The 21,788-nt window shown below is 39.4% G+C and overlaps 4 protein-coding genes across 7 annotated transcripts; 2 read left to right on the top strand and 2 right to left on the bottom strand.

Moving 5' to 3' along the window:
* Window positions 1-1,291: 1,291 nt before the first annotated feature.
* LOC6584580 (G2/M phase-specific E3 ubiquitin-protein ligase) lies at window positions 1,292-3,947 on the bottom strand. Its single transcript, XM_002010198.4, has 4 exons — window positions 3,645-3,947; window positions 3,478-3,579; window positions 2,761-3,155; window positions 1,292-2,697 (listed from the first exon to the last, which is right to left on the bottom strand). Exons 1-4 carry the CDS (start codon window positions 3,741-3,743, stop codon window positions 1,629-1,631), a joined length of 1,665 nt encoding a protein of 554 aa, XP_002010234.1. The 5' UTR covers window positions 3,744-3,947; the 3' UTR covers window positions 1,292-1,628.
* A 184-nt stretch (window positions 3,948-4,131) lies between these two features.
* On the bottom strand, window positions 4,132-5,541 carry LOC6584581 (vacuolar protein sorting-associated protein 37A). Of its 2 annotated transcripts, none has more exons than XM_002010199.4 (4): window positions 5,404-5,541; window positions 5,026-5,335; window positions 4,807-4,958; window positions 4,132-4,740 (listed from the first exon to the last, which is right to left on the bottom strand). In XM_002010199.4, the coding sequence occupies exons 2-4, from the start codon at window positions 5,294-5,296 to the stop codon at window positions 4,546-4,548; spliced, it is 618 nt and encodes a 205-aa protein (XP_002010235.1). In that variant the 5' UTR covers window positions 5,297-5,335; window positions 5,404-5,541; the 3' UTR covers window positions 4,132-4,545. The 2 variants fall into 2 exon arrangements, with proteins under 2 accessions (XP_002010235.1, XP_032588228.1); XM_032732337.2 differs by having other exon boundaries at window positions 5,026-5,318; window positions 5,376-5,528.
* Window positions 5,542-5,925: 384 nt separating this feature from the next.
* LOC6584582 lies at window positions 5,926-6,514 on the top strand. The gene has a single exon (XM_002010200.4). The coding sequence runs from the start codon at window positions 6,062-6,064 to the stop codon at window positions 6,404-6,406; it is 345 nt and encodes a 114-aa protein (XP_002010236.1). The 5' UTR covers window positions 5,926-6,061; the 3' UTR covers window positions 6,407-6,514.
* A 1,079-nt stretch (window positions 6,515-7,593) lies between these two features.
* Window positions 7,594-21,374, top strand: LOC6584583 (cytospin-A). 3 transcript variants are annotated; one of them, XM_032732336.2, is made up of 10 exons: window positions 7,594-7,609; window positions 14,495-15,296; window positions 15,369-15,509; window positions 18,054-18,230; window positions 18,283-19,558; window positions 19,622-19,770; window positions 19,843-19,962; window positions 20,027-20,396; window positions 20,555-20,829; window positions 20,896-21,374. In XM_032732336.2, exons 2-10 carry the CDS (start codon window positions 14,946-14,948, stop codon window positions 20,983-20,985), a joined length of 2,949 nt encoding a protein of 982 aa, XP_032588227.1. In that variant the 5' UTR covers window positions 7,594-7,609; window positions 14,495-14,945; the 3' UTR covers window positions 20,986-21,374. The 3 variants fall into 3 exon arrangements, with proteins under 3 accessions (XP_032588227.1, XP_032588226.1, XP_002010237.1); XM_032732335.2 differs by lacking the exon at window positions 7,594-7,609 and having other exon boundaries at window positions 14,217-15,296; window positions 19,846-19,962; XM_002010201.4 differs by lacking the exon at window positions 7,594-7,609 and having other exon boundaries at window positions 14,219-15,296.
* Window positions 21,375-21,788: the final 414 nt, after the last annotated feature.

Here is a 21,788-nt window from a genome sequence, read left to right on the forward strand (position 1 = left end):
CGGCTGCTGCTGCTTCAGCGTCTACTGCTGCTGCTGCTGCGGGCGTGTGCGTGTGATAAGCTCGCTATTGTTATAAATGTTGTTGTACGTAGAGTTTATAGTTTATTACTTGTTATTTAATTTACGTTAAATTCGCGTAAAAGCACTTAACGCGACTGCTGCTCCTACTGATGTTGTTGTTGCTTTTTGCATGTATTTATCAGCAATTCGATTGGGAAGGCGGCATTAAAATGTCAGACAGAGGCCGACTTGTTGTTATTGTTGTCGTTGCTATTTCTCTTTTGCTGCTGTTGCTGGAGAATCGGTGGAAGCGCTGTAGAACTTTTGCTAATGTTGATTACGTTCAATATTTTGGGCTCTGGCTACTGTGCATATTTAGAAATATTACAAATACAACGTTATTAATGTCACACTGACATCGAACTCAACGCATACGCACAATAAATTAGCAAGTTGCCCTGTCTCTTTTACACACACAATGCCAGCAAATTATGTTTTTCCTTTTTTTTAATATATTATTATAAGACGTCGTTTGTTGAAATCCCACACACATATATGCACTTCAGAGTTTAAATTATATTTGGTTTATTTTGCACCTGCTATGCTGACTGCCTTTAATAACTTAATTAAATTTATATCCCTAAATTATATGCATTTTATGAGTAAACTATTACTAACGCACGTATATATATGGAATGGAGTACGGATAGGAAAAAAAATACATCGATAGATATATCGATGATACGAGCGATATACAAATAACTGTGGTGCTTTTCGACACCAAATATATCGTTTATGAAAAGCATAATCGCTGCGTACAAATGCTATCACACATTATATTATCAACATTCAAAAAATGAACCATAGCTTTAAAGATAATTTTTACCACCGAGTGGCTTAAACTACTAAGATTAGCTGTAAGTTATATACGGGCAATTAAATTGATATATTTAATCGCATATGAAAATAAATCCCAGTTTCTTATTACACTTTTAACTCGTACATTTAAAATCAAGCACCATCCTTATTAAAAACAATACACATATATTTTAAAAAAAAAAAAAAAAAAAAAAAAAAAAGTTTATTCATATATATTAATATATATATGTACATATAAATTCATATTTCCATTTTGGTACTTCAGTTTTCCATTTTGGTACTTCATATTCATATTCATATTCAAAAACGTGATTCACGTCATCACAAATGTTTCTTAATATCTAGTTTTTCTCATAGTTTTGACTATAAAGACGACAAAAAATAAAAAATAAATAAATTAAAAAAAAAATAATAATAATAATAAAAAAAATATTATGAGACGCATGACTGTCTCATATATATTTAAATTTATATTTTTATACTCCATAGTGGTAAAGATTATTCAAGTCTCAACGTCTGCTATGAACATGAGCAAGATGCAGTTCTCTCTCCTTCTCTATCTAATGTATACAAACATAAAAATATTCATAACATGAAAAACAAAATACTAACTATAAAAAAAAAAATGCCTGCATCTGATATGTGGAGTACAGATCTATCAACGCCTTATATAATACTATAACATTCACGAAGGAAAAATCTTATATCATTTCATTGATATATAGTGTACCAGCTTCTGATCCAGTAATTTACCTGCGCGAACGAGCGCGAGTGCGATTTGCCACGCACGAGACATCAAATGGCGAAGGGCCATGGCTGCGCGCCTGCGACCCAAATGTGCGAACGCGCTGGCGTCCGCGCGAAGTCACTGTATTTGTATTCTGGGTATCGCTCGAAGAACGACGACGGTTACGGATGGAGCGGCGCTCCCTGTTGTTGTTGCGCCGATCCACGGGCTCGGTTGATGGAGACCTGCGTCCACGAGTGTGATTTGAGCGTGAACGCAAACGCCTTGGTTCAGTAACTGTATTCTGAGCACGGCGAGCGCTCGAAGCTGCTTGACGATTGTTGCGCATGCGCGACGGTTCATCAATGGACGGAATCATATTAATGTTAAGGGGTTGTGCTTGTGGTTGTGGTTCAGCTGGTATTGGTATTGGTTGTAGTTGAGTTGGTGGTGATGGTAGTGATGGTGCTGATACTGGTGGTGCTGGTGATGCTGGTGCTGGTGATGCTGGTACTGGTGATGCTGGTGCTATTGGTGCTGGGGATGCTTGTGCTGGTGATGCTGATGCTGTTGCTGTTGCTGTTGTGGTTGGCACTGTAAGTGCCCTGTCTACGTTCTCCTTATCATTTCCATTCTGTGGAAATTTTGATAGATAATAGTCAAAGTCAGAGCTCGAGTTGGAATCTGAATCCGAATCCGAGGAGTCGGATTTGGCTTTGGCCTGTGCCTGTGTCTGTGTCTGTGTCTGTGCCTGCGTTGCCTGTGTCTCTGTCTGAGAGGCTGTGTTTGTGGGTCTTACTGCATTTGACCTATAAACGAACTGTTCAAGTGGATCCTCATCAGTGTCCTCGCTGTCAGACGTGGTGTCGTCGGGCTTACGTAAAACGACCGAACAGGCCTCACAGCAATAGTTTTCGGTCTTCATCAATGTGCAAAGTGTATGCACCGGATTCGAGCCACACAATAGACAGTATAATAAAGTTTGCAAGCTACCCTTGCGTCCAGCCGCATTGACACAATTTTGGGCAACACAGTCAAGGGGTATCTCCATCTGATCGGCATATGCGTCATTGTCCTCCCACGATGCATCGCTGCAGCAGAGAGCAATCAAATGGAAAACTGACGAGAGAGAGATTTGTTTATATTAAACTTACCGATTGGGCACTGAGATGCCCCAGAAAGTAACCATTTTAAATTGATTGACGTCGTTGCATAGTGGACACTTGAAGAAATATCCAGCCGAATTGGCGTAGCGCTGCAAGCAGTCCTTGTGGTACCAGCCATTCTTGCAGCACTTGCCATGAATGTGCTGGGTGCGACAGAATCGCTCCCTCTTCTTCAACAGGTCTTCAAAGCAAATCACACATTTCTCATCGGTTTTTGGGCGCTCACTGTATGTATTAACATGCATATTACAGAACGATTTAAATGTTCCAATAAATTGATTTTGAACACGATTCTCTATTCCGCAACAAGTGTGGAAGCTTCTACGGCAGCCCAAATTGCAGCAGCCAATGTTTGCTCCACCGCTGTGACAAAAGCAGCAGTACTGCAACGGGAAGATTATTTATATGTAATAATGTTTTTGAAGAAAAAAATAATATAAATATAGGAATTTTATTTATTACAGATCGATGCTACGAATGTGAGAAGAAATACTTTTCTATGTAGAGACTCGTATGAATTTCTATACGTGCTTGCTACGTATGTATGTATACGTTGACTTTTAGTTTGAACGCACAACGATTGCACGCACACTATGCGGCTTTTTCTTCTTCTATGCAGTTCTTAAGAATTACACGCATAAACAATTTTCAAGGTCTTTTCGCCGAAGCTGCGGCTGAGAAGCATAAAATTTACAAATGACTTACGATATATTTGGTACGTTCCGATTCAGTCAAAATGTCCTTAAATGTAAAATTTAAAATGCCATTGCGCGAATTGCCCCGTTGCACAAGATTGGAGCTCAAATACTGTAATTGAACGCACTTGTAAATATATTTCGGCTTTCGTTTGGTTGATTTTCTTTTATACGTACTAGACAGTTTTGATGGACGATAATTTCTCCATGAACGTATAGCTTGCCCAGATGCAGTTCATCTTCAGAAGCTGAGCGACAAAGTATACATTTTTTCATACTTACAAATCTATTTTATCCGATTTGACAAATTTTTGTTAACTTGCTACTCTGGGCAGCAATTGCAATATTGGCGGGAAGGAAATGATTAATGATGCTATTTAGAAACACCGATCAATGTTTTAGTGTTTGCTAACTCTTGAAAGTGTGCTATCGATCCATGCAACGCAGCGTTGCCACACAAGTCAGCTGACTTTTGGCGGCAGACTATTGAAAATGAGAAGTTAGCAGAAAAACGAACAAATTTTGATAAATCACAATTTATTTGTATTTCTACCTATTTTGACACGCACACTATTGTTAACAAAAAGCACACCCAGTTCACAGGCTATATAACTTAAAACCCCATGGCATGGTTCATCCAAAATTTAATCAGAACACAATTCAGTTGAAACTTGAATGTTTGTAAATATATTTAAGTCATACACGTTATAATTCCTTGGTACATGCATATACACACATTCTTTTGGATAATTAATTATATGGACAGTCGCACACAGTCGACAAGTACGATACAATAATTGTTACACAAATTTTATAGTAAAATGCAACTAACCAAAATTTGATTGCCCTATCGACTTAACTGCTATTAACGACTAATTATGTAAATATAAATATAAACTAGATTTTACACACATCTCAAGCGATCAAATTCTACAATACACGGCTATTTCCTTAATCTCCAATATTGTATATATTGCGGCTTTGTAATGAACCAAACAGTATAAAACAATTATGAGTAAGGCGATCGCTCAAGTAGAGGGAGAAAGTTATTGTAGTTACATCATCCTTTGTTTGCTGCTTATATTCCAGCACGTTCTAATGCAGTTAGCTGGCTGCCCAGTCTCTCCTCCTTGGCCTTGCGCTCAGCGCTAATTTTCTTGGAGCTCTGATAGGTGTTGAGAAAGGTCTGAACATCAATTTTACCATTCAGAAAATGCTCGACATGCCGATCACAATCACCATCCGCATTCGATGCGGCTATCTGCAGTAGCTCCTGTATCAAAAAACGTTAACGGTTACAAATCAGATAGCACGATTTCAATATCTATGCACAATTTACTCGAATGTGCTGCGGCGCATATTCTTCCGATTTCTTTAAGTACTTCTTATTTAGTAGATCGCATTTTTCACCGAGCGTCTTGAGTGCCGTATAATCGTCACTAAGCCGTCGTTTCAATTCGACCAAATGCGTGCCCTTGCTCTCATTTTCACCTGTAAAATTGATTAAGTTCTTATTGGAAAAGTTCTGTTTGGTTGTATGGTTTCAGCTGCTAATTACGTGATATATTCTCCACTTGATTCATCATGGAATCAAGTTCCTCGTTTAAATGCTGTACCACAGACATTTCCTCAATGAAATCATCAAAAAACTCGGGATCTCGGTCAAGCTGCTTCAGCTCATCTAACGATAGAGTTGATAAATTTGGCATACTATCTTCCTCAGGTTTCAGTTCTGGGCTAACTCCATTGCTCTCATCGTTACTAAGTTGCTGTTGGTGCTGCTGCTGTTGCTGCTGCTGCTGCTGAGACGTCTGCTGCGCAGTAGGCATCTTGCAGAGTGGCAGCAAATGACTGAAAATGTTTCCTTTCTGTTTGAGAATATCAAAATATCGTGAAAGCCTACTTTACACCATTTGTAAATAGAAAATTATATTACAAATTTACTCCCTCGTTGCTCGATTAAATGATACGTATGTACATCAAGATGTCGTTTGACAAATTAAAATTGAAAATGGAGTTTTTGTATCTTTTTTATGTTATGTTATAACAAAAACAAAATTCTATCACCGTTTGCTTGAAGGAGTTGTCACCTGTTCTAAAATTGGATACCAATCAGATGGTCGACTAATATGAATATATAACCCTTTTAAATTGTTATATAGATTATTCCATAATGATCGCTTCATATAGATACATTAATTTTAATAAGTAATTTAATTGTTTTTGTGGTTTGCTTTTTTAAGTGAGCTACTTTTAGTGGTGCTGAACAGAGCTGAATACTCTGGACGATTGGCGGTAAATGACGGCAGTGGATGTGGACATAACAGACGTATTAATGTATTCAGCAAAACAGCTATAATAAATAGGACATTAATAATCATGAAATGCTACAATAAGTAGACTGAGGTTAATTGCAGGCAACTACACTGACTGACTCGATGCTCCCTGGCAACTCTATTATTCAGAACATCGCACATCTCTATCGTTGAACAGCTGATTGCTGTTTTCCTTCTATTTTATAATTCTGAATATCGTGTTGCTAAACTCAAGATAGAAAAAGTTTATATAACAAATCGTAACGTAAAACTTAATAAATGGCATTGTTTCAAATGAAATGGCTGCGTCGCTTTGTACGTCGACACACAAATCCAATACCGGAACAACGTGCCGAAATGTGGAAGCGTCGCTTGAGCATTGGCTACGCAATTTTAGCCTGGCAGGCGTTCGGTTTTGTATGCTATATGGTGTACACTGGACGCAACGATTGGGCCAAGTATTATGGCTACAAAACGGAGGAGGAAATGGCTCTATCACCGGCACAACAATATGCCAGACATATTCGAGCGGAAGGTACCGGCAAAATTCTACGTTTCTCAGGATTTACCAAAGTAGAGGAAGTACCATACGACTCAAAAGACGTTGAGCGTGTGAAGGACTGAACTTTACTAATAATTTAGTTGGTAATTTGCCTAATGTAATGTTTTCTTTTTTTGTTTTTTTTGTTTTTGTGTATATTGCAAAATAAATTTTAGCTTAAATAATCTAAATATGGAATACTGCGTTACGTCTTGGTATTTTTACGAAAATCATAAAACGGGCACACTGACAGTGAACAGAAACAGACGCCGCTGCAGCAAACACAAACAAGCAAAGTCAATGCTGCTGCCATACGAGCAGCAAAGGCGTCTGCAATAAACAAAAAAATTATAGAAACAAGAATATTTGAAAGAAGTATTAATAAGCGCGTGTGTTCGTGTTTTGAATAGTACATCCAATAAGCTTGACAACAGTTGCTGTCAGTACTGACCTATTATTTGTATGTTGCGTTGCATTTCGTCTATAAATAAAACAAGAACAACAGCAACATCGTCTTCGGAATCTATTTAATGAATATTAATTGGCTATCAAGCGTGCAGTGCAGTCCGAGATGAAGTCGAGGTCACAAAGTCTGCCGCTCAGCCTCCTCTTCATTTCTTTGTGCTCTACGCCAATGCTGTTTGTGTGTGTGTGTGTGAGAAATAACGGGACTAGCAGACAAACAACAATAACAAATGGCATTTGCGCTGCTCTTGTCTAATTGGAATTGTTGTGCCAAAGAAATGCTTAAAATAAGCTCCGGCCGCAAATAATTGCTAATTAGTTGGTTTTTATTTTTTTATTTGAGGTCTTGCAAGGCTTCATTCCCGACACGCATACGAATTTCTAATGCAATTAACGTGCGCTTCGCTGCCGACGTCGCAGTCGCAGTCGTTGCTGTTGGTGCAACAGCAGCTGTGTTTCAAACATAAATATGAATTTTTTTTTTTTAGTTTGACTCAAACTTTTTTTTTATTTATATATTTCTTGTGTATGTGCATAAGCAAAGGATATGTGTTCTTTATGAAGTCCTTTCCATTTCTCTAATTTCTTATTACAATTGCAGGAGTGAAAGAGAGAGTGTTTCTATGCGTGTATGTGTTAAACAACGTGCTCGTCTAACGGCATTTTAGTGTATTGGCAAAACTACAAAATAAAACTCATACGCGCGAACACAAATAACAAAAATATACATATGTATGCATGTATGTGTGTACATGTTAAATGTACCGTTGATTGATTATTACTGTTGATTGCAGCTGCCTCTTGCATTGCATCTCTTGCGGGTAAGTGTTGAACAATTATTACAATTTATAGCCATCTTTATCTATCGCTGCCCGCCATCTCTGGCTGGCTGGCGAACTTTGAAGATAATTAAAAACTCATTAATTATATAGTCTGAGTGAAATTTTTGTTTGTTAAGTTCACTTTCCAATTCTAAGCCACAGACAACAAAAACACTAAGAAAGCAAAACGTAAATCATTAACTAGCGATATATAAATATTAAACACGAATTTGTTTAGAAATCCAACAATAACAACTGACAGCAACAACAGCAACACGACGACAAACAACGAACAACAATAAAAAAACCGTTAGTTTCTATTTTTACCTAAATAGCTAGAGTAAAAATGAAACCATTTTGAGTTTTTTTTTTTTTTTTCTAATAAATAAATTTTTTTATTGAGAAACGAAAGGAAAACGGATTAAAGATACGTTTTTTTTTTGTTTTTTTTTCTTAACAAGAGAACAATAAAAGAGCGTTATACAAGCGCCGCGAAATGTTTAGCATATGGTAAAAATGCGAACAAAGCGTGCGACAAACACACACAAACATTAACACATTCACACACACATGTCAACAGAGCATATTTCGAGCATGAAAACTGGAATGGAAAGGGGTAATGGAAGGGGGAGAGACGAGGCATGAATAGGAGCAACGACTAACTAAGCACTCTACGTTGACATTAATTGGCTACTGTTTAGTTAAATATGACATTAACAATGCAAAACGATTTAGTTAATCAAGCTAACGGCTTAATCAGCATCGATTATCGATCATAATTTGATATCGTTAAAAACACTCCCCTTTGATATTGCCTAATGAATTTGATTGAAAATTAGCTTGATTGAATATGAAATTATTTCATTATCCATATACAAAATGCATATATTATTTGTATATATTTATGTTTGTTTTAGTAATAAATTGATGTTGATTACATGCCCAGTAAGAGACTAACTAATGTTAATCAATGACTAATTTTAACTATGCGCTTAGTTGTTATTGACTTGTACTATTATCATGTTTTAATATACATTTGTTTTGTATAATCAAAACATCATCAATTTAAATTTGAATTTATATTATTATATATACATACATAGATTTATTAGACAATGAGGAACATTTCTCTAGTTAGAAAATAGTTCAAGCCGTGTTTTTAAATAGTAATTTGACTTGAGATGTTTTCGCAATTTCTCTTTTAAACACTAGATTTTAATCCAAAAATGTATCCATTTCTCTTTTACAACGGAAAAAAGTACCGTTACATTGTATTATAACTTTTGTATTCATTATGAAGCACTACAATTTTCCTGAACCCAAAAAAAAAAAAAAAAATTTGTAATTTGTAATTGTATAATTAGGCAGCTAATTATATATGCATAATCGACGGCTCTATTGCGTACACTCCCAAATTTGTAGAGCAACGTACAGCACATAGACTCTAGAGGCAAAACGAACAACGAGAGAAGAGACAAACGCAGAGCAAACACAAGTGAATGCCCATAGACTGGATCGGCGTTCAAAGCGTCTTCTGGGCTAGCGTTTTATTTTTTATTTTCATACCCATTAAACGGGACAAATGGGTCTATAAATGTGAGAAGAAAAGCAAAGAAAACGCCTTCAGTTCAAGTTTTTATAACATATACGTTTTCCCCTCGTTTTGTTGTAGTTTTCTGAAACTATAAATCAAGCCGTAACGAGACTTTGTGCTCCAATAACAAGTGAAACAAACCGTATTTCTGCTATAATTTTTAGGGCTTATTATCAAAGACCAAAACCAAACCTGTTATACAGCTTAAAAATTTCGTTTCAATGTAACAATTTATCCAGAAATGTTGATAGTAAAAAATAAACCTTTAGATTTCTATTATCTTGTTAATAAAGTATTTACCAAATTTCTATAATCCATGCATTACACATTTTTAGATTCTGTATTCCAGCAGATATCTATCAGTCGGGTATGCCCCATGCAACATATTTAACTGCTTTTCTTTAATAATCTTATGTCATGCTCGCTGGCTTGCTGACTGACCGTCTGTCCAACTGTCTGTCTGTCTGACTAGTTAACTGCCCAGTGGGTTTCTCAGGTGCCGCTGCCAAAGCCCAACGTAATGCGATCCGTTAACGCGGATCACAGGTGCAACAGCAAGCGGGGGTTAGGCTTGGGTGGCCAACAGGGCACCCACCGCCGGTGGCGGTATCAGCGACGCGCGATAAGCGACATTTGTTTTGCGGATGGTCATAGACCTCAATGAGTCGACGGACTGGCTAGCTTTGCTGACCAAAAACCGAAACCCAAACAATACAAAATAAAATAGAAGGAAAGAGAAGCAAAAAAAATGTATGTATATATATAAATATATATATACCGCACAGAGCCGACGCTGTTTGTGGCTTTTGCGGTTCCGGTGCCCCCCTCGCCTCTCTCCAGCTCAGCTCGATAAGCGCACGCAGCAGAAGCAATCGGGTCTAAACAATTCGGTCTACGCCGCCGCCAACGGCCGGAGCCAAAGCGATGATGATGATGAAAAAAGTAAGACATCAGAATGGAACCCGAGTAATCTACCGTATCTACTACCTGAGCACATTGCTGATTGCGACCGTCTCACTGCTAAATGCCAAACAATACGAAAGAAAAAGAAATAAATATGTTCTTATATACATATATGTATATATGTTTGTATATGTATATGATATGATATGACATGATATGATGTATAAAAGAAAACGAAACTCAACTGTCATCAATGGCCGGCTACTTGGTTGATTGGCCCAGAGGGGGGCCCCAGATCATCAGCGCCTGGGAAATTCTCCGAGCGTCCCATGAGAGAGCCGACATTGTGTAATCGATACACAAATGGTCCCCTTTCCCCTATCTCTCCCTCCATCTCTGTCTGCCCCTTTTTATCCCGCTCACGCGTTTAGAAGAGTATATTGACTTGGTGTTACAACTGACTGTCTCTCAAAAAGAAATATATAATTAGGTATTTCTATTCATCTGACATTCATTTGCCGAGAGTCTATCTCCATATGTTTATGTATTTATATATCTATACATATAAATATATTAACTTTCTGTGCATCTCAAAACAATTCTATTGGAACAAATCAAAACAATACTAAATATGTATAGAGATAAGAATAAACTCTACTGAGGTAAAAATGATATATAACCTGAACTACAATTATATAAATTGAATTACTATAGTCATTCTCTTTAGGTAAATCTAAACGGTTATACACCTCTTAAAGGTATGGTAAATAGAGGATTTTTTTGTTAAAGCTCCAATATTATAAAAGACTTACTTTGCTATAAGGTTAGGATGATCATTACCGCTCATTAACAAAGTAAAAATATATAGATTTTTACTAAACATAACTGTTTTTCGACCCATGGGCCAAATATTTGATGAAATAAATATTTCAATGCAATTCTGTTGACATTTCAGATTTGATGCTTCGGAGATTAGGTATAAGTAAATGTGTTAAATGTGGTAGACAGAATATTATTTATCAATGCATTTTTAATGTTAAATCTGGAATGTATACTCTATATCATTAATTTATATTCATCTATCTGAACTATTTCCCTTTTTTTCTTTTTTCTTTTTTAAGTGGTGCTTGTTTTGCATAGTCTGTGGATTGAATTGGCACATTTCCAAATTAATCCTAGATAACTCCTGCTTAATATGCTGATCCCAGTTTAGTGTCTTGACTAGTTGCGCTCGCTATTTCGTTTGTAGTGTTTGGCATTGTTTTTCCTAAACAAATATATACAGTTATATAGATTAGTTAGGCTGCTTAGTTCTTTGAACATTGAAAAACTAACGTCCTGAGAATTACTGCTTGAAACCACATTAAGGCCGCAACTGCTCCACAATGTAGTCAGGGATGATCCAATGTTTTCGAGCGCCGTCAATTTATGTCCATCCTCGAATATATCTGCTATTTGCGTGTCAGTTTCATTATCTTCTGGTTTTTCTTCTGCTACGGTACTTCGCTTAACTTTGCCGCTTAACATATTCTTAAAGAACGCCATAATTTTGAACACGCTGATATGTTGCACAAATTTATAAAATTAGGACCACAAGAAAAAAAAAAAAAAAAAATTTACTTGACCAACCGAAATGTCTTGATTTTGTTCCAATTCTAAAATAAAAGTTATTTACTCAACAAAATAGCTTTGAAATTTAATGGAACGGTTGCTTAATTGTATTTTGACTTTTAAATCATTCGCGCGTTGTTGCAGTGCTGTAAAGCACATTGGTAAATAGTATTGAACAGCACGCTACGCATGCGCTGTTATCTACATGCATAACATCGGGCTGTTGTTAACAGACGCGCGCGCCGAATCAAACATTTGGGGTTTCACAACTACGGTCACACTGGTGACAGTTGACTCGTTCAGAAAACGCGCGTCGCGTCGCGTTCGCGTTTGTTGTCAGTTTCTCAGCTCTGTTTTCGTGCGCGCTGTTTTTATTCTCTTGTCTTTTATTTTTGTTTGTTTTTTTTTTCTTGTACTTATGTTCTAAGTTATTTACATGACTAGCACTTTGCTTTGGTATGTTTTATGCGTTTGTATGCATATGTGTATGTGCAAAAAAAAAGGTTTACATAGCTCTTTTACAGTTATTTGTTGCAAACAATTAAAGGTGCACATATACAAGTGTATGTTCGTATGTGTGTGTGTGTGCAAACATATCGAAATCCAGAGCGTGTGTACGTGTCTCCATGCTTGGTTCTGTAGTATTTGCGTGAGAGAGTGTGTGTGTTTGTGAGTTCAATTCATTGTTAAGCGGTTGCTACGGCTTAAGCTGCGCTGCTGCTGTTCTGCTGCTTTGTTGTTCTTCTGTGTGAATTACACGCATGACATTCTTTAAGTGCTGTGGTTTCTTTTTTTAATCTACTCTCTTGTCAGCGCTCGTCTGTATTTGTTGCCGCAGCAACAGTTATATTTGTATTGCATTGTAAAAAAAACTCAAATACGTTTGAGTCCTGTTTGTAGTCTACACTCTCCGTCTCCTGCTTCTACATGTGCAGTGTTGCAAAATGTGTGTTAAATAGGCGCGCGTGCTCTGCATATTTGATTATTATTATTGTTAATTAGCATTCAATCGCCAAATGAGTTCACGAGCTTAGTTATGTGCCTTCTTTTCCCCCTTTGGTAATTTGTAATTATCTAATGGCAATAACACTTATCGCAATGCAAACAGATAGATAAACCAAAGCCACTCACACAATAGTACTATTAAGACAAGTATGCTCACAAAAGTATAGCAATTTCTACACACGTATAGTTGACCCACGCACCTGATTAAAGTCGCATGTTGTGTGTCGCCAGTAATTAACGAAATTGCGACAGTCCGACATAGATCAGATTTGCGTGCATGATGTCATATTTGTTGTTTGTTTTTGTTTTTTTTTTATGTTTGTGTTTCATTTAACTGTCGCGGTGTCGTCAAAACTTGAAAGCCTTTAAGCAAAATAAACACAACATTTGCGATTATTCGTGTGGGCAGCAACAGATTTCGAATTGCGAGATATCTGGCAGCATAGAGTTGTTAGATTGCGATTGCGACGTCACAGCTGCTATATACAGAAATGAGCTCCAAATTGAAATTAAATACCTGATAAAATAAACAATAACTACATATGTACACAATTTTATTTCGCTGATTTGATCATGTGACGTCACTCCGCAATGGGAGCACTCAATTTTTTGTCAAACTCTTCGAGCAACCTTAGTTTACAGAATCTTGAATAATGGCTACCATTGGGCCGGCCGGCCATAAACGGGCAAGAGGCAGTTTTTATGGTGCACACACATACATACAGTAAGTGAGTGTGCGTGTGTGTGAAAGGCGTAGACTATATGTAGTACTTCCCCATCTTATTGCACATTTCAAGTTCTCAATTCGCTACATGAGTAATCAACACGCTGGCCACATTGATGGCAATGAAAACTGAACCACATGAGCAAACAAACTCGCATCCATACATCCATAAACACATATGCATATTTATAGATATTTTCGAATATTTAGCATTTATACGTCAGTCCAACGTATGCAGTTCGAGTCCCATTCGTGTTTTGAATATAAATTGCAAATAATTATTGGTCGCATATTAATGATGGTGGCCGTGATTTTAGTTAGTTTTTATCTTAGTGCTGACTCGACCGCTGTTAACATAACAGTGCGCTGTTACTCTCTTTCTCTGTATTTATCCATATGGCTTTCGCTCAGTCAATCTGACATTCTTGTCTTCTCCCCCACTCACAAATTTCTTGCACACACTGAGAGCGCGAGCGCAGCTTAACAATAACAACAATGCATGCGATTGTCAGAGGAGCCAGCAGAAACAAAAACAACAACTGAAACGAGTTATTGTTTTTAGTTGGCATGCAACAGTTGCGCGCTGTTTTATTAGCATCTGCTTTGAACTTTCATTCATCGTTTGGTTTTCGCCTTCACTTGCATTGCATTTGCTGCGAATATCGTTAGCAGAAAGATAGTTGACTTTCTTCTCTTGCTTCTCTAACTGACACTGACAGTGACACACGCACACACACATGCACAAAGAAAAATACACACCCATACACAAACACATAGCCCACTGAGCAGAGTGTTAAAACTGACTTAACTGTGTGATAACAGCATAGAACGATAACGAATAATTTTAAGAACGATAAACGAACGACGACGTTGTCAAATTTCAAGTGCAACGATAAACAAACACATATAAAAAACACAAAAAAGGAAACAACAATTACAAAATTCGAAGTTGAAAGTTAATGATTAACGTTTTGCAAAATCCTACACCAACGATCGTGGCTAGTTAATAATACCACAAAATGATTAAATTAAAGTCGTTATTCCGCAGAGGACAAGGAACCTCGAGTTCTGCCTCCTCTAACAACTCCTCGCACAAGCAACAGCAGCAGAATTCCAACAACAATCGACAGAAATCGCAATCCAGCACATCCCTCAACACTGCGCATGAGCAACCGCCGCAGCAGCAGCAACAACAGCAACAGCAACTAAACAATTCGGCGACAGCAGCAGCAACAAAATTTTATTCAAATCACGAGGCGACCTACGAACGCGGCGTCGATGTGGGTGACGAGGCTGCGTTGCTGCTGACAACACAACAGCAGCAACAACAGCAACAGCAGCGGCGCCAGGCGCAGCAACAGCAGCTGAGCAACACGCTGCCGCAGAAGAAATCCAAATTTAAAGGACAAAAGCAGCCAAAGCAATTGCCACAACAACAGCAGCAGCAGCAGCACCAGCACCAGCAGCAGCAATTAGAGCAGCAGCAACATCATAATCTGATGACTTCCATCGCGGCTGTGCCAACACCAACACCAGCAACAAATAGCAGCAACAGTCACAGCAACAATAATAACAATAGCAGCAACGGCGCATTGGCCGCATTGCAAGATGGCGGCGCTGCTGCCGCTGCCGCTGCTGATTTTTACCAGCAATTAGCAGCAGCAGCAACAACGACATCGGCAGCAACAAGTGCCGCAGTCAGTGGCAGCAACAGCAGCAGCAGTAACAGCAAAGCCTTTCCGGCCGCTGCAGCAGCTGTTGCTGTTGCAGCCGCTGCGGCTAGCAGCTATCAGCAGCAGCAGCAGCAACAACTCATCAACAACGAACAACAACAACAGCAACTGTTAGAGGTGCGTCACATGAAGCAACAATGCCCAATCGAATTATTTTCATATATATATATATATCTTTAACAATTTCAGGCTAACAACAAAATGCAGGAGCTGCACATACAGCTGGAGCGAATGGGACGCGAGCAACTGCAATTGGAGACACGCATCACAGAGCTGCTGCCATACCAAAGCGAGGTGAACAAACTGCGGAACGAACTGCTCAAGATGCAGGTAAACATGAAAGGGAAAAGGACTTGGATATCAGCTATAACTGGCAAATCGGAGAATCCCTCCCAGTCATAGCTTACGATCCTTTTTAAGCAGTCCAGTTATAGGCCAAAAGAGCGGCTAGAGATAGGCATAATTAATTATAATAGGCAAATGTATGTCTGGCAGAGTAGGCAGCAGTGTTTTGCATTGATTGCAGTTGGCCAACAAATGTTCTTTAGTCTATTGTAAGTTGCACTATTTGAATTGTTGAGCTGCCATTTATTAATCTGCTCTAGATGCAGCAAATTGCAGATGCAAATTGAAAGGGAAATTACCTAAGCTGAGCTTATTGAATAGGAAATAGACTCTTTTTAAAATATTCAAATCATAGGCTATAAGAGCTACAAGAAATAAGAATAATCCATTGTAAAAACAAAAACTATATTTTGATAGGAAGACTTGAGCAGAATATTTTATATAGATTGTCTGCCTTCAAATGGCATTGCCAAAATATGTATTCGATTTTTATACCCTGAACCCATTGAAAATGGGAAATCAGGGTATAATGGTTTTGTGAAAAGTATGTAACAGGCAGAAGGAATCATCGCAGACCCCATAAAGTATATATATTCTTGATCAGGACGACGAGCTGAGTCGATATAGCCCTGTCCGTCTGTCCGTCCGTCCGTCCGTATGAGCAAAAGGATCTCAGAAGATATAAGAGCTAGAGAGCTGAAATTTGGCATGCATACTCGTGTATACCATAGGCAGTACAAGTTTGCTTTATTTTTTCGATAACTCGTCCGATAACTTTTTTATCGAGAATAATCGAAAAATCGACATTGTTTTTTCAGCTTAATTTGAACACTTTTAGACCTGGAGACTTCAAATTTGCGTTGTATATAAAGTTCATAGATACAAAGATTTTGTAATTTACAGATTTTGGATACCACGCCTCCTTCGCCCCCAATTCGTAAAAAACGCATTTCAAGTACTAGAGACTTGTGCTTTGGAATGTACACACAATTTAGCCATATGATTACGCTCTAAAAGTTTCATAAAGATACTCTTACTACAAGATAGATTATTCAACAAATAAATTCTCATAATATGGCCCACACTGCAGTGCAGCCCAAGCGCAGCCGCTGCTAGCTGCGCAGTTTGCAGAGCGCGTGCTTATACGTGCATGTGTATGTATGTGTGCATAAAAGAAGTCCAGAATGATTAGAATATCAGTTTGGAGGGTTCAGGGTATCTCCTAGTCGAGCAGTCTCGACTGGAGCCTTCTTACTTGTTATAAGTTGCGCTATGTAAATGGTTATTTTTATACTCTGCCTTGATTCACAATCTATGTTCTGACGAAGATGCAGGTAAATAGAAAAGGAAGAGGATTTAGAAAGAGCTAGCCTACAATCCATGTTAACTCCCCAAAGTATCTATATAACATATTATATATGCCACTAGGGCATGCCATAGATAATAATAACAAATATATATTAAGAGGATGTGGAAGGAATCTATAGATTATTGTAATCTGCCATCAAATGGCATTGCCAAAACGTATATCAGGCTCCTACAGGATTTTATAAAACTATTCAATTTGTTATATTTTTATGCCCTGAACCCATTGTAAATAGAAAGTCATGTAACAGATAGATAGATTCTTAATCAGTGCGACGAGCTGAGTCGCTATAGCCAGGCCTGGCCTGTCTGTCCGTATGTCTAAATTCGTAAATTTCATAACTTTTACGGCCAATTGAAACCCTTTTAAAAATCTCAAAGTAATCAAAATAATGCAATTATATTTTGTTCGTCTTTAGAGCTAAAAAATTTGCATTTGCATGCCAAAGATAATGATAAAATTAATTTATTGCAACAGCAAGACCAACAACATGCAATGCTCTTATTAAACATGTTTTTAGAAGACTTGGGCAGAATATTTTGACGTAGATTATTATCAAATGACATTGTCAAAAAGCACATTCGAATTTTGTAGCTTGCACTATGATTCTTAATTCTTCCTTATACTAGCCCAGTTTAGTGCACAGCTCTGTCTATCACTTGCTAAGCAGCATGATTAACTAAATGTGAGCTTTCACTGTAGCTGGGCCCAGACAGCGTGTCGGTTCGTCAACTAACCACACAAAAAAAGCTGTCAATTCTTGTCTAACAATTGTTGCTATCAACCCATGTTGTTGTTGTTGTTGGAATTGCTGTTAGCTGCATTTGATTCTAGTCGTTGCGCTTCGTTACTTTAGCCAATTTCTTGATATTTAATATGTTCCTTTAATTGAGAAATCGTCGCACAGCGAACGACCCCAAACAGTGAGTGCCATAAGTATGCATATTGTCTAAAATAGAATAGGAAAACCTTTTTAGAATTGAAATTATAAAATAAACCCATCCAAGTAGGCCCCGTCGATTTGACTTGACCTGAACGGGAGAGTCCGAGCTCAGTTCATTTATAGCTAGTGCTTAGAGAGAGAAAGAATTAGGCATTTTTTAGAAAATCATATAAAATTAATCTATAAAAATTTGCATCTGTCTCACACTTTTTGCTCATAGAGTCAACTAGAGAAATCACAAATGGAGATTGGCAATTTGAAATATGAAAATGAATCTTTACGCAATCGCTTGCGGGACGTTGTCAACTCGCCATTGTCGGACGCGGAGAAGCATCAGATCATTCAAGACTCGCAACGCTTGCATAGCTCAGCACCCGCTTCCATAGCACTGCCAAATGTGAGTATATATAGATAGCTATACATACATACTAATGCCTCTCATTCCATAGCTGAACGAAGCGGCGCACGATGGCACGCCATGTCTTACGCCGGACTGGGATAAGCATTCGTCCTCGAGCGAGATTTCAGTAGCATGCCTGCAGGACAAGATCATACAGATGGAGGAGACGCACTACTCGACAAATGAAGAGCTGCAGGCAACGCTACAGGAACTGGCCGACCTACAGACGCAGCTAAGCGACACACAAACGGAGAACGAACGTCTGGCCGAGGAGAAGGATGTGCTCTTTCAGTCGCTGTGCCGCCAAACGGAGATGCTGAACGAGTCGCGCACCCAAATCAACACATTGCAGGAGCTATTGCTGCGCGACACCAAACAGGCCGAGGCGACCACCACGGAGCGGGAGAAGAAGCTGCTTGATCAGCTACAGACAACACAGGAGGAGCGTGAGGCATTAATGCTTAAGCAGGAGGAGCTCAACGCAGAGCTGGCCGAGCTGCGGCAATCGCGCGACACCATTCAACTGGAGCAGCAGCGACAGCGCGAGCGCAACGCTCTGCTCGATTCGCAGCTGGATGCGGCCAATGCCGAGCGTAAGCAGAGCGAAGCGCAACTCTCGCTGGCCAAGGAGGAGATCTCACAGCGCGCCATTGAGATTAGCAGGCTGAGTACATTATTGGAGAATGCACGCTCCAAGATCGAAGAGCTGGAGGCTGATCTCTCACGTGGCGATAAGACTGATCTGAGTGATGTGCTCGATGCGGCGCGCCGCGAGAAGGATGCGCTTGAGGAACGGCTGGCCGAGCTCCAGGATCAGTGGTCGCGCAGCCAGGCGGAATTGCGTCGCCTGCGCGAACAAATCGCTGGCCTCACCGAGGAGTGCAAGGTGGCGAAGAACAATGCCAAGTGCGCTGTCTCCCATTTGGAGTATCGGCTGGAGCAGCTGCAATGCGAGAAGGATAAACTGGCTGGGGATTACCAGGCCATGGAGGAGCGCATCAACGAGCTGCATGTGCAGTGCAAATGCCATCTGGAGGACAAGGCACAGCTGCAGCAGCTGCTGACCGCAACGCAACGACACCTGGGCGATGTGGAGCTGCAGCTAACGGAGAGCGAATCCCGCCTGGAGAAGGAGATGCAGCTGCGTAAACGCGACGCTGACGAATGGCAACAGTTCCAGGCGGATCTCCTAATGACTGTCCGTGTTGCCAACGATTTCAAGACTGAGGCGCTCAGCGCACGCGAGCAGCTGGTGCTCGACAACAAGACGCAAAAGGAAAAAATCCGGCTGCTCGAACAGCAGCTGGACAAACTAACCAAACAGCGTAAGTAAATGAAGAGCATCTTTAATCTCTGGATTCATGACTTACCTTTGTGAACTTTTACAGAAACACAGCAGACGCAGGAGACGCAGCAATCGGTGCTGACCTCCGTGCAGCAGGAGATGGCGACGCGACGCAGCAAACTCAGCTTTAGTCGGCAGGACTCACGGCTGTCCGTCAAGACACTTATCGAGAGCATCGAAAACAACAAACAAGTAGATATCACATTGGACTCACCATTCGCTGCTGTCCCTTTGCTAAAGTCCCTTTTAATATCATTTTTGCAGCAGGGCAAAACGGACGAGACCGAATCACATTACAGTTCGACGTCGAGTCTAAACAGCGGCACGCCCGAAACGGGTAATACGCCCATTATACTGCCCGGATCCAGTGACTGGCACGAGAGTGTAAGTTGTGCTTGCCAAGGATTCAAGAAACATTTTTATTTATTTTTTATTTTCTTTTCAACAGCTCCGACTGCCTGTGCTGCAGAGCAGCAATCTGCATGTGAATGTGAACACGGCAGCAACTGCTTCGGCCACAGCCATACCAGCACCAGCACCAGCAGCAACAGCAACAGCAGCTAACACTACCAAAGCAACACAACAGCAACAACAACAACAACCGCAGCAACAGCAACAGCCGCCGCCGCAATTGCAGCATCAATTGTCGCAACAGTCAATGACAAGCGTGACATCATCGTCAACGCAGCCCTCCACACCAAACACCCCCGGCAGCCTACAGCAGCAGCCGCCCAGCCTGACAACGCCAGCTCAGACGCCAAATAGCGCACTCGTGAGCAGCCTCAGCTTTGGCAATGTCTCAAAATCTTTAATCAGCGGTAAGTGATAGTGAATTGTTGTACACTCAGTTGATGAGAGCTGAGTTGTCTAATGGCTCCAAGTCACGGACATGGACAGCTCATTCACTCTAGTTTAGTCCGCTAGTCTGCTTTGTTCATGCCATATAAATAACGAGTCGATTTTGTATAAACTTCAGGTGAGCGCAAGGATCCGCTCAATATGCTAGCTAAAAACGGTGGCTCGAAGCGCAATGCTTTGCTCAAGTGGTGCCAGAATAAGACCGTCGGCTATCGCAACATCGACATCACGAACTTCAGCTCATCGTGGAACGATGGGCTGGCATTCTGCGCCATTCTACATTCCTATCTGCCGGATCGCATACCATACGACACGCTCACCCCGGCCAACAAGCGTCGTAACTTTTCGCTCGCATTTGCCGCCGCCGAGTCGGTGGGCATTACCACCACCCTGGTGAGTCAGCAGCTTTCATTCGATATTACAATCAGTCCATTAATACAACAACTCACTCCATTGCAGAACATCAACGATATGTGTCAGATCGAGCGACCCGACTGGACTCTGGTCATGTCATATGTAACCGCTATATACAAGCACTTCGAGACATAAGGCCCTCCGTGTCCGTCCGCGATGAACTGAACTGAATCTGAATGAATGTGCACACATCTTTTGTATATGAATTTCTCTTCCTCTGCATCTTTTTTGGTTTTTATAATTCCTGGCGACTATGAAAAACGATAAAATGAGTTGAAAGCTTAACTTAACCAAACACAGCTGACTTTTTAACTATATAGCTTATCACTACTATTCTCTCCTAGTATTAACCATTTTTTTTGTGCAACTTATTTGTTTACTCATAATATAGTTATAGTATGTATTGTCAGTTTTAAACATTTGCACTGGAGTGTTGTGGCAAATTTGAATACTTATTGTCAAATCGCTGATTTCAGATATCAGAGTTTATTTTAAATACACACACACACACACATACATACATACACATATATATATTTATAAATATATACACATATATATACGATTATAGAAACCTAGAGAAATCGAATGGCCGATTAGCTTTAGCATATTTATTATAAAAACAAACAAAAACAGAATTTAAAGAAAACTAAATAATTGTCTTTTTTTCAATATTTTATTCATACGGATGATCTTCAATGAAAATATTAATAATTCCCTACATCACAGTTTGAGAGTCACTACCAGTTTTCAAAATCAAAACAAAACGTTTTTCGGCAATTCTCGAGTAATGTACTTTTGTGCACATTTCTTGCTTGCTTTTATCTTGGACAAAATAAATGACACCAGTAAAAATACATTTGGAATGATTACTTTATTACGCATTGAAAATATTTAAATATGTAGCGCTGTACTGTAACGTGTTTAACGTACTGACG

The sequence above is a fragment of the Drosophila mojavensis genome, unplaced genomic scaffold (genome assembly GCF_018153725.1).
Source record: "Drosophila mojavensis isolate 15081-1352.22 unplaced genomic scaffold, ASM1815372v1 contig_136, whole genome shotgun sequence".
NCBI classification, from domain to species: domain Eukaryota; kingdom Metazoa; phylum Arthropoda; class Insecta; order Diptera; family Drosophilidae; genus Drosophila; species Drosophila mojavensis.

What these genes read in the sequence shown, in the direction of transcription:
- LOC6584583 (XM_002010201.4), top strand. Translation starts at nt 14,466, where the DNA reads ATGATTAAATTAAAGTCGTTATTCCGCAGAGGACAAGGAACCTCGAGT. An exon ending in CTTCCATAGCACTGCCAAAT is followed by an intron (nt 18,231 to 18,282) that starts GTGAGTATATAT and finishes CTCATTCCATAG; the next exon opens with CTGAACGAAGCGGCGCACGA. An exon ending in GGACAAACTAACCAAACAGC is followed by an intron (nt 19,559 to 19,621) that starts GTAAGTAAATGA and finishes GAACTTTTACAG; the next exon opens with AAACACAGCAGACGCAGGAG.
- LOC6584582 (XM_002010200.4), top strand. Translation starts at nt 6,062, where the DNA reads ATGGCATTGTTTCAAATGAAATGGCTGCGTCGCTTTGTACGTCGACAC.
- LOC6584580 (XM_002010198.4), bottom strand. Translation starts at nt 3,743, where the DNA reads ATGAAAAAATGTATACTTTGTCGCTCAGCTTCTGAAGATGAACTGCAT. An exon ending in TCGTCCATCAAAACTGTCTA is followed by an intron (nt 3,580 to 3,644) that starts GTACGTATAAAA and finishes GTTCAATTACAG; the next exon opens with TATTTGAGCTCCAATCTTGT. An exon ending in CGGAACGTACCAAATATATC is followed by an intron (nt 3,156 to 3,477) that starts GTAAGTCATTTG and finishes TTCCCGTTGCAG; the next exon opens with TACTGCTGCTTTTGTCACAG.
- LOC6584581 (XM_032732337.2), bottom strand. An exon ending in TCAAGTGGAGAATATATCAC is followed by an intron (nt 4,959 to 5,025) that starts GTAATTAGCAGC and finishes TCAATTTTACAG; the next exon opens with GTGAAAATGAGAGCAAGGGC. An exon ending in ATGCGCCGCAGCACATTCGA is followed by an intron (nt 4,741 to 4,806) that starts GTAAATTGTGCA and finishes TTTTTGATACAG; the next exon opens with GAGCTACTGCAGATAGCCGC.